This window comes from Manis pentadactyla, chromosome 12, assembly GCF_030020395.1.
Source record: "Manis pentadactyla isolate mManPen7 chromosome 12, mManPen7.hap1, whole genome shotgun sequence".
In the NCBI taxonomy this organism is placed as follows: Eukaryota; Metazoa; Chordata; class Mammalia; order Pholidota; family Manidae; genus Manis; species Manis pentadactyla.
In genome coordinates, this window is record NC_080030.1 from 5,886,535 (window position 1) to 5,901,217 (window position 14,683).

Here is a 14,683-nt window from a genome sequence, read left to right on the forward strand (position 1 = left end):
GAAGAGCTAGCAGATCGGCCTGCCATGGTATATGTGGTCACAGGTGTGCTGACAGCGATCCCTCTACAGGAAGGGTCTGCGTGAAGCCATTCTCTCCAGAAACACTGGCATTCCTACCGTCCCTGTCATCTAGGCCTCTCGGCACATCCCGCTTCTGAACCTCACCCAAGCTGTGGGCCCGCCTGGAGCTGCCTGCACGTGGGGGGCACAGCGCGCTCAGATCTGTGGGGCAGTTTGTGGCTTTTCAAGCACATTCACAGCCAGCCCCACAGCACAGCAGCCCGTTTTCCAGTTGAGGAGCCTTAGGCTCAGAAGAGTCCTCATCCTTGTGTAAAGCCACAGCTGGGCGGACAGAGCCAGACCCAGGCCCCCCTTACCCCCTCACAGGCAGTCCCTTGGGTGGGGAGCTCCTGAGGGGTGGGGTCCACACACTGAAAGGGTGTCTGTCTGTCATCTCCACAAATACCAGTTGCTTGAGTGCCTTCTGGGTACCAGGCCCCATGCGGCTCTCTTAAGCCCACCGTGGCAGCGGACACTGCCGCTAGGGGGTTGGTGTCCAAGAGGGGGTGCACTGGGGTGGGGTGAGGTGGGGCCCTGGGAAGCTCGCAGCCTGGGGTGCTCACCCACAGTGGGGCAGGAGCCATGAGTATGCAGGACCCGAACTTCTGTCCTGAGAAAGGCCGGGTCCGCTGCTGTATGGCGGGTGGGTGGCAGCCAGGGGCGCAGGAGTGGCCTGCCCTGGTGACCACTGGGAACACCCGCCCCCCGGCCCGGGCTGCCCCCTCCCCCTCGGCCCTGTTGGTTCTTCATCTGCGCTGAGACGGTTGGCAGGGGTCCTGAGATTTCCCTGAGCTCCGGGTTCCTAAGACCAGCTTTGCCGTTTAGAAGGACAGGTACCCCTGGACAGCTATGGTGGGGCACAGATGGCAGAGTGGCCAGGTAAGGTGACAGCACCAGCGTCTAACACATGGCCCCAGCTCCTGGTGCCTGTCACTGACCCTCAGTGGCAGTTGGCGGGCTGTGCTGAGAGCAGGCCACTTCTTGCTGGTGTTCCCTGTGTGGTTCTAGCATTGTGACCTATCCAGGGACTTTTGGGAGCCACGCATGGTGAGACTGGTCTCAGTGACTGGGCCACCATGGCTGTGAGTCACCTGTCAGCTGAGTTGTCCCAACCCTGGTGTGACAGGCACGCAGTGGAGCCAGGTGAGGGTACATTCCACACCCCCTCAGAGCTTCTGCCTAGAGCCATCTCGGAGGAGCTCTGAGGCCATGCGCTGCCCCTGGGGGTCCGTGGAGGACCTGAGTGTGTGTCCCAGCCTCTCTGGCTCCATCCGGGCTGTTGTTTGGCTTTCAGAGGCCATTTGTCTGTCAGCCTTCCTTTCCCGTGCTGTCTTCCCAAACCACAGACCCAACACTTTCATGGGGTTTCTGTTGATAAGAAGCCAGCCCACTCCAGGTATGGATCCTCTGGACGTGTTCCAGCCTGGGCCCAGCTTGCTCAGATTGTTTTCTTTGCACACTTCCTGACCCTTTGCTGTCTGTGAGGGAGCCGGCAGCGGGCAGGCCTCAGGCGGAGAGCAGGGCCGGGGGCTGGCAGCCTCTGGTCAGGGCACCAGCCTGACTTCCAGCCTGACTTGAGCTTTGTGCAGTGAGTGACGGAAAGGAAAGATGAGGCTCCAGGGGTGCTGTCATCTCACTGGCCCCCAAAGCCCACCCTCCAGGAGCTTAGCCACCAGGCAGTGGTGGGATGGGAGCAGGCCCCACAAGGTCATCTTGGCTAAGTGCTTTTCTGCATCTCAGATGCTGTTCTGAGTGTGGGCACAGCGGGGATGGGTTGTTCACTTAACGTCCACTGTCCAGTGGGAGGAGGGCCATTACATACAAGTGGGACTGAACTGGGTGCTTTCTCAGAACAGAAAACAGCCCAGGCAAGCCTGGCCCAAGAGGAGGTCTGAAGGAGGCAGGGGCTAGTAGTGCGGCGGGTCAGGTGGCCAGAGGCCAGGTCACTCCTGCCTGGGTAAGGAGGTGGGCGATGGAGCATCAGGAGGGCTTCCTGGAGGCAATGGCTTCTCATTACTTAGGAAGGGGTCTTAGAGATGGGGGAGACGGCATCTGTGTTCCAGGAGGCAGGGGTTCTGGGCTTTTGGATTGGTTGGTCACTTCAGCCTGTCGTGGCAAGGACGCACAAGGCCCCTCACTGAGCACTGTGCCCGGGTGCCTCCAGCCTCCTGTGTGGTCAGTAGGTTACCGTCACAGTGTCTGAGACAGGGGGTTCCTGTGTCTCATAGGCTCTCCAAGCTCCGTTTCCCACCCTCTGAAGGGCTCCTTACTCCGTGTCAGCTCTGTCATTGATAAAAGGTGAGTCCGCAGAAGTGCCTTATCACTTCTGCCATATGTGTAACAGAATGATGTGAAGCCCGGCACATGGTTGGTGGTGCTGGTGGTACAGAGCTGACACTGCCCTGCCAAGCAGGACTCAGATTTTTCACCTCATTTGTTTGTGGGTTGGGTGTTCCTTTTTGTAAGTTTCATCTGAAGTAGACTTCCCCAGTAGTGTGACATGCAACCGTCCCACCTGCCCCAAGCTGAGAAATGAAAGCGCATGAGGCCTTTGTATATATACCTAGGTATTCCAGCTCTGGCAAGGATTCCGGTCTCCGTTCGTTACTGGAGACGAGCCTCAGCAGTCCCTGGGCTCTCGCTTGCTGGCGGAGTCCCTCAGTGCAGCCCGGGGTCAGGCCTGGTAGAGTCCCCAGGTCGGCAGGCCTCACTTCCTCCACCTCCCCCGTAAGGAGGCAGGGTGGGCTTCCAGCCTGAGCCGGGACCCTGATCTGCTGCCGCCTCACTTTCTCAGGTTGTGTCTGGGCAGAGCCACAGTCAGCCATAGTCAGCCAGGGCCAGGCGGAGGGCCTGCCTCTTCTCGTGAGAAAGGCAGCGAGCCGCTGCAGGGGTCTGCATGAGTGAGACTGGGGCCCTCCAAGCAGCTCCTGGTCCGCGCGCCTTTGGGATGGTCAGGAAGCTCTGTAATGCTGCAGCGGCGTCAGCCTCCTGCCAGCCTCGTGTCACTGGCTGTTGTGTGAGAGCACAGAGCTTCAGAAGGTGGAGCTGGCCAGCCTCAAATGCCGGTCCTCCGCCTCCAGGCCAGCACGTCAGCACCGTGTAGTCCTGCATGGGCATCCCCCACTGTCACTCGGGTCCCCTGACTGCCTGCCTCTGGGGACCTGGGGTGTGGGGTGTGGCTTGCCGGGATGCTTCCCTGGCCAGGAGGGGTGGGTGGTCTGCAGCCCGTCCCTGAGTGCCGGCCCTTGTTCTCCTGCTCCTTATTCGTCAGCTCCATTGTCCCCGCAGCACTCCAGCAGCCTGGCAGGTGTCTGAAAATGAGGAAACAAGTCAGAGAAGTGCAGGATCAACCTCCCAAGTTGGGTGATTTAAAACTTTCCCTGGCTAGCCCGCCTCTCCGGCTTGGGTCACACGCACATGCACACACAAACTCACACTCACACATTATACAACCTGGCCCTCGGCCAGCCATGTCACCTACCAGGGCTGTAGTGGTCCAACTGATAAAGTGGAGATTCCCGCCCAGAGGTCGTGGCCAGGCCAGGTGGGCTGGAGGTTCTGGATGGCTCTATCCCTTCCTCTTGGGGTTTCAGGGATGGCAAAAGGGCCATTGAGGCAGTAGGTCCAGGGAAAATAATGCCTCTGCTGTTTGTCTCTAATGTTTCATGGAAACATTCATGGAAATACTGATTTCCATTTCATGGAAATACCGATGTCTCTGATGTTTCATAGAAACATTAAAAGCTGGAAGCCATAAGTGCTTCATGTAGAAGCTAGCTTTCCTCAGCACCCAGCGGCACCCACTTCCTCCTCCAGTCTCTGTGACATTGACCAGGGAACTGGGTAACCAGGAATGAAAGTGGGGAGCAGTTTTACTAAGTGCATCTGCTTCCTTTTGGGGAAACTAGTCCCTTGGTGGAAATCCCAGGACTGCCAGTCATCAGAGTTGAACCCGGGCCAGCACTCCAGTTTCATAGACAAAGAAATTGGGAGGGTCCCTGGAGGAGCAGGGACTAGTGGCCTGGCGCCCTGACCCTGAGCCACTGCCCCCCGCCCCCCACAGCGCATCTGGGTGGTGCTCAGGCCTCTGGCTGCTGGCCAGGCAGCTGTGAGGGGAACCCTGCCCGTGGCCAGGCTGGCCACCCGGGCCGCACACAGGCTGCCTTCCCTGCCACCGTCCACATGGAGCTCGGGCCAGGTGGAGTATGAGTTCCTCGTCACCCCAGTTCTGAGGACTGCTGAGTCACCTCGGAGGGAGGGAGGCATTTTCCTCTAACAGGGCTGAGGCTCTCTTCATGTCTTGCTGAAGCTGGGGCTGGAGCAGCAGGAAATGGCATTTTGCAACTGCCCTGTCTGTCCAGCCTCTCGCTGTGCCTCTGTGGCCTCCCAGTCCCAGATCTCCCCACCTGTAGGTCCTCCCACGCCCATGCACCTGAGCTGTGTAGCTCTGCTGGTAGGAGAGGGAAGAGCACCCCAGAAGGCAGAGGCTGGAGTGTGGGCAGCATCTGACGCAGACCCCGTCCACAAGCTCACCGTTTGTGGGGAGGACGGGCCAGCAAGAGTAAGCCCTTCAGGGTGACCTGGGTGTAGAGCATTAGGTCACATGATATCCATCAAGCCCATATCATATGCTGGGGGGGCGTAGAAAGCAAGACACACGGGGTCCCACCTGCACCCCAGGAACTTGTGTTTGGCCCCAGGGAACAAATGTAGGATGCATGGCATGCAGAATTAGAATGCCAGAGCACTCCGAAAGACGTGGGGGACCCACAGGAAGTCACACTGAAGCTGAGGCCTCCACACTACAGCGGGAATTAGGCCGGAGCGGAACTGACAGGCAGGGGAGGATGGGGAGCAGCCCCGGGGAGGGGCCACTGTGACGCCAAGTCAGGGCAGGTGTCTGGAGAGGGCCGGAGGTCCTGACTCTCGGATGGTTCCAGACAGGAGACTGGCCAGGCCTGGGAAGGGGAGACCAGCCGGGGGTTCTGGGAAGGAAGAAGAGTGAGCCGGGCCAGGGCACGTCCTGTGCAGGCAGGAGGAGGGCTCCTAGGGGAACACGGGGGCCCTCGTGATGGATTCTGGGGTGTTTAAAGCCTGGGGCACAGTCTGAGGCCTGATCAGGACAACAGTGTGACACAGTGGGAGGGGTGGGCCAGGCACTCACAGAGGTCTGCCTGGAGGAACCTCGCGCCGGGGTTTCTCGGCTGCACCTCTGCTATACTGAGGACAGCAGCACATGGAGCTTTGTCCTCTGCCTCTTCATCCCCCCTCCCTCCCCTCCCCAACAGTCACTGAGTGATCATCCCTCGCCTGCCTCACCACTTCCTTCCAAGGCAGTTCTTCCCACAGGCTGGTTCCTGCTTTGCCCCGTGCTGTGTCCAGCTCAGGCTCGGATTCAGCCAGACAGGTGACACTGAGAGGGTTTTTCCTGCGTCAGGATTTCCCCTGTCACTGTAGTGTGCTGGGGAGGGGAGCAGCTGCTGGAAATTCACGGGACGTGCAGCACGCTGCCTTCCCAGACAGCAAAGCATTTCTCCCCCATGCCACCCTGGGAGTCCTATTCTCAAGCTCAAGGAGCCAGGAGCCAAGCAGTCCTGAGATGGGTTTGTGCAGCGGGGCAGAGGCCCGAGCCAGCCTGAGACATGGTGGAAAGGCCAGCCCTGCACGTGGCAGAGAACCACAGGGGTTTAGGCTGTGAGAGGCCAGGCTGACTAAGGCCCCCTGCCAGGCTCCCGTCCACAGCCTTCCTGGCCCTCCTTCCCAGGGTGACAGCCAGTGCCCCATCTGGCTGGGAGACCACGTAACTGGCACGCCTGTGCACTCGGGGCCCCGAGGGTTCTGCTTCTGAGCCAGTATCAGCCACCAGCCCCAGCCAAGAGACTGCTGCTTCTGCCGAGAGAAGCCACTGTCCTTCTGCCCAAACTAGGTTCCCGACAAACCCATGACATGCCATGCTCAGGGGTATATCTGTGGGTCTGTCTGCCCCTTGCAGCCTGATTTTGGTTGTGGTGCCCAGTTTGGGGTTTTTAAACGTGAAGAGTAACTTGAGAAGCCTTTTCCTGGTTGATCATTCCCACCATTCCGGTCGCAAAGCTGCTTTTTAGAAAACATTTCACTTTGATCACCAGGACAGGAAATGTATACCCGGTGCATGAGGGGTGCCAGTAAATCCAGGGAAATTGCAGAATTCCTGGTATGCTGAGGACAGTCAGTCTCAGGAAAACTTCCCTCAGTGAGGTTTAACCAAGGGGATGGTGACTTACCCCCTCAGTCAGCTCCCAAATATTTACTCAAGGCCTGCGATGGCCGAGGCCCCTCCCTCCTCCCTTGGCTGCCAGAGCCTTTGTCTTCCTGGTGATGCATCTTCTTGGCTTGAGGGGTTGAGGAGTTTCTATCCTAGTCTGTCCTGGTCAGGGGAGGGCGGTTCACTTGGGAGCAGCTGGTGTTCCTGGGGCCTCTACTTGGGTGGCACTTCCTCGCCCCTCAGGGCCCCACGTCCCCTGGCCTTTGCTCTTGGAGCCACGTGGGAGGCAGACTGCAGGCAGCCAGGGCACCGCCTCCTCCAGCAAGCATTAACTGAGTGACCTACAAGGGCCCAGGCTTTGGAAATCATCCCCAGGGTCCCGGCACCATGGGGGTCCCTGAAGTGTTCAGGCAGGGACACACACGCCAAGAGCAGGAGGCTTCGGGGCAGCAGTGTCCGGGGCACGTTACCTCTCCCCAGGCGCACCCAGCTCGCCTTCCCAGGAAGAGAGTCCAGGTAGCCAAAGAGTGCCACCCAGTGTCTGCGTCAGCGTCTCTGAGTCAAGGGCCTAGGCATGCAAGGGTGGGGAGAGGCTCTAGAAGGCCATCAGCCTCGTGTGTCAGCTGCGCACAGGCCCGCCTGGGTTCTGCCCATGTCCTGGACTCTCCGCAATGGAAAGTTGAAGTGTTGCTCTGAGGTGTTTGCACACAGCCCTCCAGATGGTGGGAGGCCAGGGGGAGGGGAGTTGAGCCAGAAGGGATTTGGAGGCCAATGTGCCCATCCTTGTGTCCCTCCCTCCCTTCCCCACACTGTGTTACCCGGCTCAGGAATTTCTCACCTAGGCAAGGGATCATCACAGTCCCCTCTTGGGGCCTCCCACGTCTGGACATTCTACACAGGAGGCACCCTTCCAGCCAGGCCCTCCACCTGGGCTTCACCCCCATTCTACTGTTGGCTAGCCTGACAGGCCTGGGCACAGCTCCCAGCTCCTCCACTTAGGGCTCGACAGCCATAAATTCTTCCACCTCTCACCCCTTGGTTTCCTTGTCTGTAAAATAGGTGCATCAATCTCTGCATTGTCATCAAGTAGATGTGACACCTATGACAGGACATATACACGTCACCCAGAATGCCCTCTGCCTGTCTGGCAGGGCTTTGTGGTGCATCCTGCCAGGAGTCACATCCTGCCCTGTTTGGGTGTGTTTATACCTCCCCTGTGGCTCTGATCACATTCTTCTCCATATTGTTATGGCTAATGTTCCTCTCTCCCTCGCCAGAGGGTGCTGCTCGAGGCCAGGACAGCCTGGTGCCCCTTCCATATCCTTGCCCACTTCAGATGTTGTTCATCACCTATGTGATGGTCGGCTAGCGCCGGCCTGGTGACTCCCACTCCTGACTGTGGTAGCTAACTAGCTGGAAGTGCTCACGCCAGAGAACCATGGGTCACAGCGCCTCCACCTGGAGGGAGGGCCTCTCACTGGCCCAGGACCCGAGGGTGGCTGGGCCTGGACCCTCAAGGTTCTTTCTCCCCCTGGGCCATTTTTTCTGTGTGGGCCATTGTCTCCAACACCCTTTCCGGGCTATTCACTCTGCCTCTGCATCCAGTGCCCAAGAGTGGCCCCTCCCTCTGTGCCTGGCCCTGGGCTGGCCTGCCACTGAGGGTGCGGAGGGAGGGGCCGGCTCCACAGCACAGCCTGGGCAGTGTTGTCCTGGACTGACGGGGAGGGAAAAGTGAGCCGGGCCCAGGGCAGGAGGGGAAGCCTGCCCCAGGGTCCTGTCCCCGGGGAAGGAGAGAACAGGAGGCCTCCCTCGTGAGGTGGTCCTGGAGCCCTGCAGGTGGCCACCCAAAGCACAGCATGGCCGGATGCCAGGGCAGGGGCACTCAGAGCACCCATCCTGGCGGGCCAGCCAGGCCCCACAGCCCTGCCCATCTCCCCTGCGGGCCAGTTCACTCCCTCTCCTCTTCTTTTTTCCTTAAATTCTTAATTCATCAAAGCAGATCGTGTGCCCTGCAGATAGGCCCATTTATGTTCCGTGTCATATCAATCAGGTTTCCCGATGGGATGGTGACCATAGCCTGCTGTTGGCCTGCCCCCTGGGCAAGACTGGAACTGCTCCTCGGTTGTGCCGCCACAGCCCCTGCCCACACGCCCCGGGAGAGGGAACCTCTCCTGCCCCACTTTTCTGTGCTTCCACAAGTGGCTGCCCAGCTGGCTCTTAGCTGCAGCATCGTTGTGCATTCTGTGTCCATGTGTCAGGTTCCTTGTTCTGCTCAAAGATGGCCAAAGGTCTAGGAACACCCATCTCTGAAGAATAGCTCCTTCTTAGGTTGGCCTTTATGATTGGTGCCCGCCAGTCAGCACCTGCACTCAATCGGGTGGGTGCTCTGGGGTGAAGACCATGTCCATCCGGGCCCATGCCCTTCCCATGCCCGGCTCACAGTGACAGTGGCAGCCACTGCAGCTCTACTAATAAATGGGAGAGCCTGAACTAGGCCACCGTCTGTCCGTGGCACTCACTTGTAGACTTGTCATAAATATGACCATTCAGAGTCTAGGTGGGATGCAGGCTGGGGCTCCGCAGGTGGGTCAGGCACTCCGGGAAGCAAACAGGACTGAGGGCTCCTTTACACCCTCACGGGCAGTACCCACCTCTGTAGTCTAAGCTGCTGTTTGAACGTGGGGACCCTGGACCCTGCCCTGCCCTGGAGGCAGCGTGGGCTGGGGGTAAGGCACTCTCTTCCCAAAGGTGAAAAATAACATGGGGGAAATACCTCTCAGGCCAGACATCTGATATGAATCCATTTGTAGCGTTTCCCAAAGTGGTAGCCCCAGAGACAGACAGCAGAGGGGCCTCCTAAGGTGCTGCCCTGCAGGCGGATGGAGGTGCGACACTAGCACTCGCCCAAGAGCACGCTCCTGGGGGCGGCTGGGCCGTGGGGCAGGCCAGCGAAGCCCCGCCAGAGCCAATAAAGAGGACAGACGCAGGCAGGCCAGTGCCCAGATGTGTCACTGAGCAGCAGCTCTCACCTGGTGGCCTGGGCATGGCACAGCCTTCACACTGGCTGGCTGGTCTCAAAGCCACCTGTGGACCCTTATTAACCGGTAGCTCCCTGGCCACCCCCAGGAGAGACCCCCTCTAGGCCCCTGTGGAACACAGTCACTGAGCACTTTCCAGAGGCGGGATCCAGGCAGCATCTGCTGGCGGGTGCCAGGTCTGGCTGAGTGGCAGCCTCTCCCACGCTCGCTGACTGCTCAGCCTTGGGTCTCACCTGGCAGGCGATGCCCAGCCCAGGCCTCCCAGTGCCTCTCCAGGGGGCATAACCAGCACCTAAACCGGGGTAGAGTCTTGGGAAACATTCCCAGCACTTGGAGAACAAACCCTCATTTGTCCCAGGAGGCGCAGGCATGGGCTTCATGATGGCGGCTGTCACGGGGCCCCTGCTGGGGACTTGGGCTCTGGCCCAGTCAGGTGGGCCACAAGGCCACGGCTTCCATACACCACTGCAGCCACAGCCACCCTCCTGTTGTGCTGGCCCCTCTGCACCATGAGCCAGGGTGGGGGCAGGGTCCCTGGCTGCTCCTGGGATGTGTAGAAGGGAGTGGGCTTCCACCCTTGGCCTGCTGAGCCCTATGCCTCAGTTTCCTCTTGTGGCATGGACACACGATCAGGTTTTAGTGAGCATCAAGTGGGGGAGCGCAGGGGTGAGCTTAGTTCACATGAGTGCAGACTCTGAATGTGGAGGTGTTTGTTCCACTTCGGTGTCTGCTGCTCTCATTGGGTCCAAAATGTGCGCATTGTCCTGAGGACTGAAGTGTTGGGGTTGTGGCCTTCCCCATGGACAGGGCCCTGCAGCCCCTACATGCAGGGCTGGCTGATCAGCGACAGGAGGCCCCAAGCCCCTGGCAAAGCCCACTCCATACAGCACAGGTGCTTCCCTGTGACCCCCCACGCAGGCCCCAGCTCTCCCCGTGAATTCTCAGGCCCCCTTTGGGCCTACACCCCTGGGGAGCCCCCACTCAGCCCTGCATCCCTTCTGTTGTGGTGGTTATAGCATGTGGCTTCTTTGGTTTTCCCACTTTTTCCTTTTGGCTTGTCATCCTTTTATTCATTCGTGCTGTTTCCAAGACTGTGAGCCTTGGAGAGAAGGGACCCAGGGACAGTCAGCCACCCCTGGGGAACTTGGGCTCAGAGCTCCCAGGTGGGCTGGGCCATCTCCGGTGCAGCCGCCCTGGGCTGAAGTGCAAGGTGACCCAGGCTGGGTGGTGGTGGCTGAGGAGCTGTCCTGGGAACTTGGGACTCACGAATTCCCCGGGAGGCGGGGAGGTGACACTCGCAGGCCCAGAAGAGGCTGCAGGGTCTGCTTGCACTGCCTCCCCTCGGAGGATGTGGCTCCTCCTAAAGAGAACCTCTGCCCTAAGCCGCCTGTCCTGCCTGGAGCCGGCCACCGGCCCCAGTGCCCTGGGCCCGGAAGGTGTGGTTTTGAGCACCACTGCTTCAGCTCCCCTCTCAGTTCGCCAGAAAAGCCATGTCCCACGGCAGCCTGCTCACTCATTTCCCTCTCTGGCAACCACCAAATCTGAGAATGTCCTGGTTTACCATAATCAAAAGAAGTGAAACTGTCCCATGAAATAAAGTAGAACGCCCCATGAATGCCTAGGGAAAGACTGGGGTCTTTCCTTATCAAGTCATCAGCAGAACTGGGAGGCCAGCTCCGGCCTCCCCTGCGAGGTTCCCTAGCAGATGGTGCCTGGCAGGGCACAGCCTGAGCAGCTTAGGGGTGACAGTCACCGGCCGGGCCTGGCACCAGCTGTGCTTCCTTCCTGTCCCCTACTACTTTGGCATCACCTCTCACCCAGCCTGCTCCTGGACTCCCGGGGTGCAGCCAGGTTGAGAACCATTGACCTGCAGGGCACACGGCCCCATCCCCTTTTGGTCCTGGAGTAAGTGGGGGGACAAAGACTGATAGGCTGTGTGGAGCTCTGCACAGCGTCCCTAGAAGGACACATGACAGTGGTCAGAGGTGTGGGCATCCAGTGCTCACTGTGCCTGGGGCGCCTGTGCCTGCGCCCACAGCAGCGTCGCTACAGTCACCCCATGCTACAGAGGAGAAGCGGGGCCGGGCCACGCCCTTTGCCAGAGACCTCATGGGTAGGAGGTGGTGGGCCCGTCAGCAGGCCCTGTGGTCAGATTGCGCCTGTGGGCTGGTGGCCACCCAGGGCCCAGGAGGGGTCTGGATGGGTGGGCATGACAGCCGCTGCCCATCAGGAAATTGAGCATGTGTGTGTGTGTGCAAGCCTGTGCTCAAACATCAGAAATTAAACGTGTCACACTCTGCTGCTCCGCGGCAGGGGCAGGTGATTCAACATGAGAGTGAACATGCAACTGCTGCTCAGATGTGTGTGCATGCACACGCACACACAGATGACTTCCGGGATGTGACAGTTGGCCTGTGCAGCTCAGGTCTCTCCATTGCACACTTGTCTGTCCTCAGAGGTGCTCCTCAAAAATTTTGGGGAAGTGCTGGCCCCAGCGGTCCCTGAAATTCCTTCCTGGAGAGGCAGGCATTCGGTAAGGGAGGTGCACAATTCCCTTAGTGAACCTCATCACCACACCCACAGCTAAACCACAGCCCCGTGTCTGGGCCCTGCACCTCTGTGCTATGAGGGAACGACCCTCTGTGGGGGTGGAGACACTGGCCAGGACTCTAGAGCCATCAGCACAGGCCAATGGGGTGGGCACAGCCTGGGAAAGCTCCCAGGAGGCGGCGCCCCTGTCCAGGTTTGAAGGAGTGTGTGGATTTGGAGCCAGGGCTTCGCTGCCACTTCCAGCGTCCCTGAGAAACTGCTGTGGATGTCCTGACCCCTCGATCTCCTTCTGCAGTGGACGTGGTTGGGAGGGGTCCTGGGGCCTCCTCCTTGGCTCACACTCATCCCCCTTTCTGTCCCCTAGCTGGTCAGTGAGAAGGTCGGAGGGGCCGAAGGGACCAAGCTCGATGATGACTTCAGAGAGATGGAGAAGGTAACCGGGGAGGCAGCATGCCCGCTCTGGCACCTGGTGCGCAGGCCTGGCAGCTGGGGCAGGGGCAGGCCTATCAGGATGGACTAGGTGGGCAGCAGGCCTCCGCAGCCGAGGGCAGGCCGAGGAGTGAGCAGGAGGTAGGGAGGCCAGCAGCCCCCAGGGCAGTGGGCAGTTTCTGTGTGGGCTCTGAGGGAGCGGGGCCAGGCTGGCCAGGGTGCCCCAGTGGGTGCCAAACCCCATGTGCTGCCTCTCTTTACAGAAGGTGGATGTCACCAGCAAGGCTGTGACAGAAGTGCTGGCCAGGACCATCGAGTACCTGCAGCCCAACCCAGGTAGGGTACCAGCCTGCTGCAGGGGGCCTGCCCGACCCCTCCCGGCTCTGTGTCAGTCGGGGTGTCCTGGTCCTGGAGCTTGGGGAAGGAATGCGTGGGCTCCAGAGCTGAGGGCCCTGGGCAGGCGTTTCAGGAGGGGCTGGATACAGGGGTCCAAAGGATGCCGTCAAGGTCATGCGTTTCCTTTCCGCTTCCTCAGGCAGTTCTCAGTCCTTGTGGCACCTGAGCCTTAAATCACCCCCCCAGCCAACTGTCCCAGCAGAAGAGCACTGCCTTCCCCCAGCCAGCTCACTGGACCAGTTTGAGTTGGGTGCCTGTTCCATTTGCTAGGCCCCAGGCACATGCCCACCTTTGAGCACAAGGAGGGGTCTCCTAGGATAAGGAGGTGTGGAGCCCTTTCCCTGAGGAACATCCAAATCATAGCAGGAGGCGTTAGGCGCGGGACAGGCAGCTTCGAGGCCTTGCTAGGACACAGCTGCCCCGCACATGGGTGGGATCTGGGCGTTGTAGCTCTGCACACCTGTACCTGCCCACAGGCGCCTCTCTAAGGCACTGCTCCCCAGCTCAGAGAGGGGAGGGTCCACTCAGAGCGGTGCTCCAGGACAAGGAGGCCGATCCCCTGCCTGCTGCCAGGGCTGCTGCTGGCCGGCAAGAGCCAGAGGATGGGGAGTCTGTTTGGGAGGTTCTTCTCAGGGCCTGGCTGTCAGCAGGCGTGGAGCTGAGTGCTCAGAATGGCAGCCAGGGCAGAGGGTGGCAGCCAGCAGTGAAGGCCTGGAGCCTCAGGAGGCCACCTGCACAGCCTCCCTGCCTGTCCTCTTCCAGCCTCCCGAGCCAAGCTGACGATGCTCAACACTGTGTCCAAGATCCGAGGGCAGGTGAAGAGCCCGGGCTACCCGCAGTCAGAGGGCCTGCTGGGCGAGTGCATGATCCGCCACGGGAAGGAGCTGGGCAGCGAGTCCAACTTTGGTGAGGCCGCGGGGTGGCATGGTGATGTGGGGATGGCCTGTGTTCCTGCACTGGTGTGCAGGGCGGCACCTCCCTCCCTGAGCTCCAGAAGCATCTTCATGCTGCCTAGCCCTCGGACGAGGGCGGCTGGGGCGCCTGAGGTGCCACAGTGCCACAGCTGCAGGAGCCCTGCCGTCACACCCCTGCTGGTTCAGGGCAAACCTGGTCCCTCCCTTCTAGCACGGGGGAAGGCGGCTTGCTGACACCTGTCACCAGCAGCTCCCAGCCACTGTGGCTCCGGTTCAGATTTTGGGGGCTCCTGTCTCGTTCTGAGTTCTGCCGTCATGGTCCTTGGCCATGGGACACGGGGGCCGTTTAGAACTCAGGGGTGTCTAGGCTGTAGGCCAAGGCCTCCGGTGACAGCTTCCCCCCCGCCTCCCATCTGCAGGCGATGCGCTGCTGGACGCGGGGGAGTCCATGAGGCGCCTGGCCGAGGTGAAGGATTCCCTGGACATAGAGGTCAAGCAGAACTTCATCGACCCCCTCCAGAACCTGTGCGACAAAGACCTGAAGGAGATCCAGGTGAGCCCCGCGGAGCCCACCTGGCCCCAGGGCAGCCCCAGGCCCCTCCCCGCCCAGCCCACTCCGCCCTCCTGCGGCCAGGCCTGGTTTCCCATCGGTTAGAGCTGCAGGTGCGACACCCTCCCCGAGGTCCCCAGCGCCACAGCGTGACCTCGGCCCCACGCCCCCGACAGCACCACCTGAAGAAGCTGGAGAGCCGCCGCCTGGACTTTGACTACAAAAAGAAGCGGCAGGGCAGGATCCCCGACGAGGAGCTGCGCCAGGCCATGGAGAAGTTCGAGGAGTCCAAGGAGGTGTCCGAGACCAGCATGCACAACCTCCTGGAGACGGACGTACGTGCGCCTGCGCCTGGCCTGCACCCCGTGGGAGCCTCTGAAACGAGGGGCCCAGCGGCGGGCCAGCCTGTGCAGGGGAGAGGGACACGGGGAGCTAGAGCACCAGGGGGGCCAGCGGCGGCCCACTGAGGCTTTGGGGTCTCCCTCAGGCCCTTCACCTTCCT

General features: G+C 60.4%; 1 protein-coding gene across 1 annotated transcript in view; it reads left to right on the plus strand.

The window, feature by feature from the left end:
* The window catches only part of SH3GL1 (SH3 domain containing GRB2 like 1, endophilin A2), a 30,110-nt gene that overhangs the window by 12,428 nt on the left and 2,999 nt on the right, over nucleotides 1–14,683 (plus strand). The window contains exons 2-6 of the mRNA XM_036883773.2: nucleotides 12,257–12,325; nucleotides 12,585–12,657; nucleotides 13,480–13,623; nucleotides 14,051–14,184; nucleotides 14,358–14,516. Of these exons, the coding sequence (XP_036739668.1) occupies nucleotides 12,257–12,325; nucleotides 12,585–12,657; nucleotides 13,480–13,623; nucleotides 14,051–14,184; nucleotides 14,358–14,516 (579 nt within the window). The remainder of the gene's footprint in view (nucleotides 1–12,256; nucleotides 12,326–12,584; nucleotides 12,658–13,479; nucleotides 13,624–14,050; nucleotides 14,185–14,357; nucleotides 14,517–14,683) is intronic.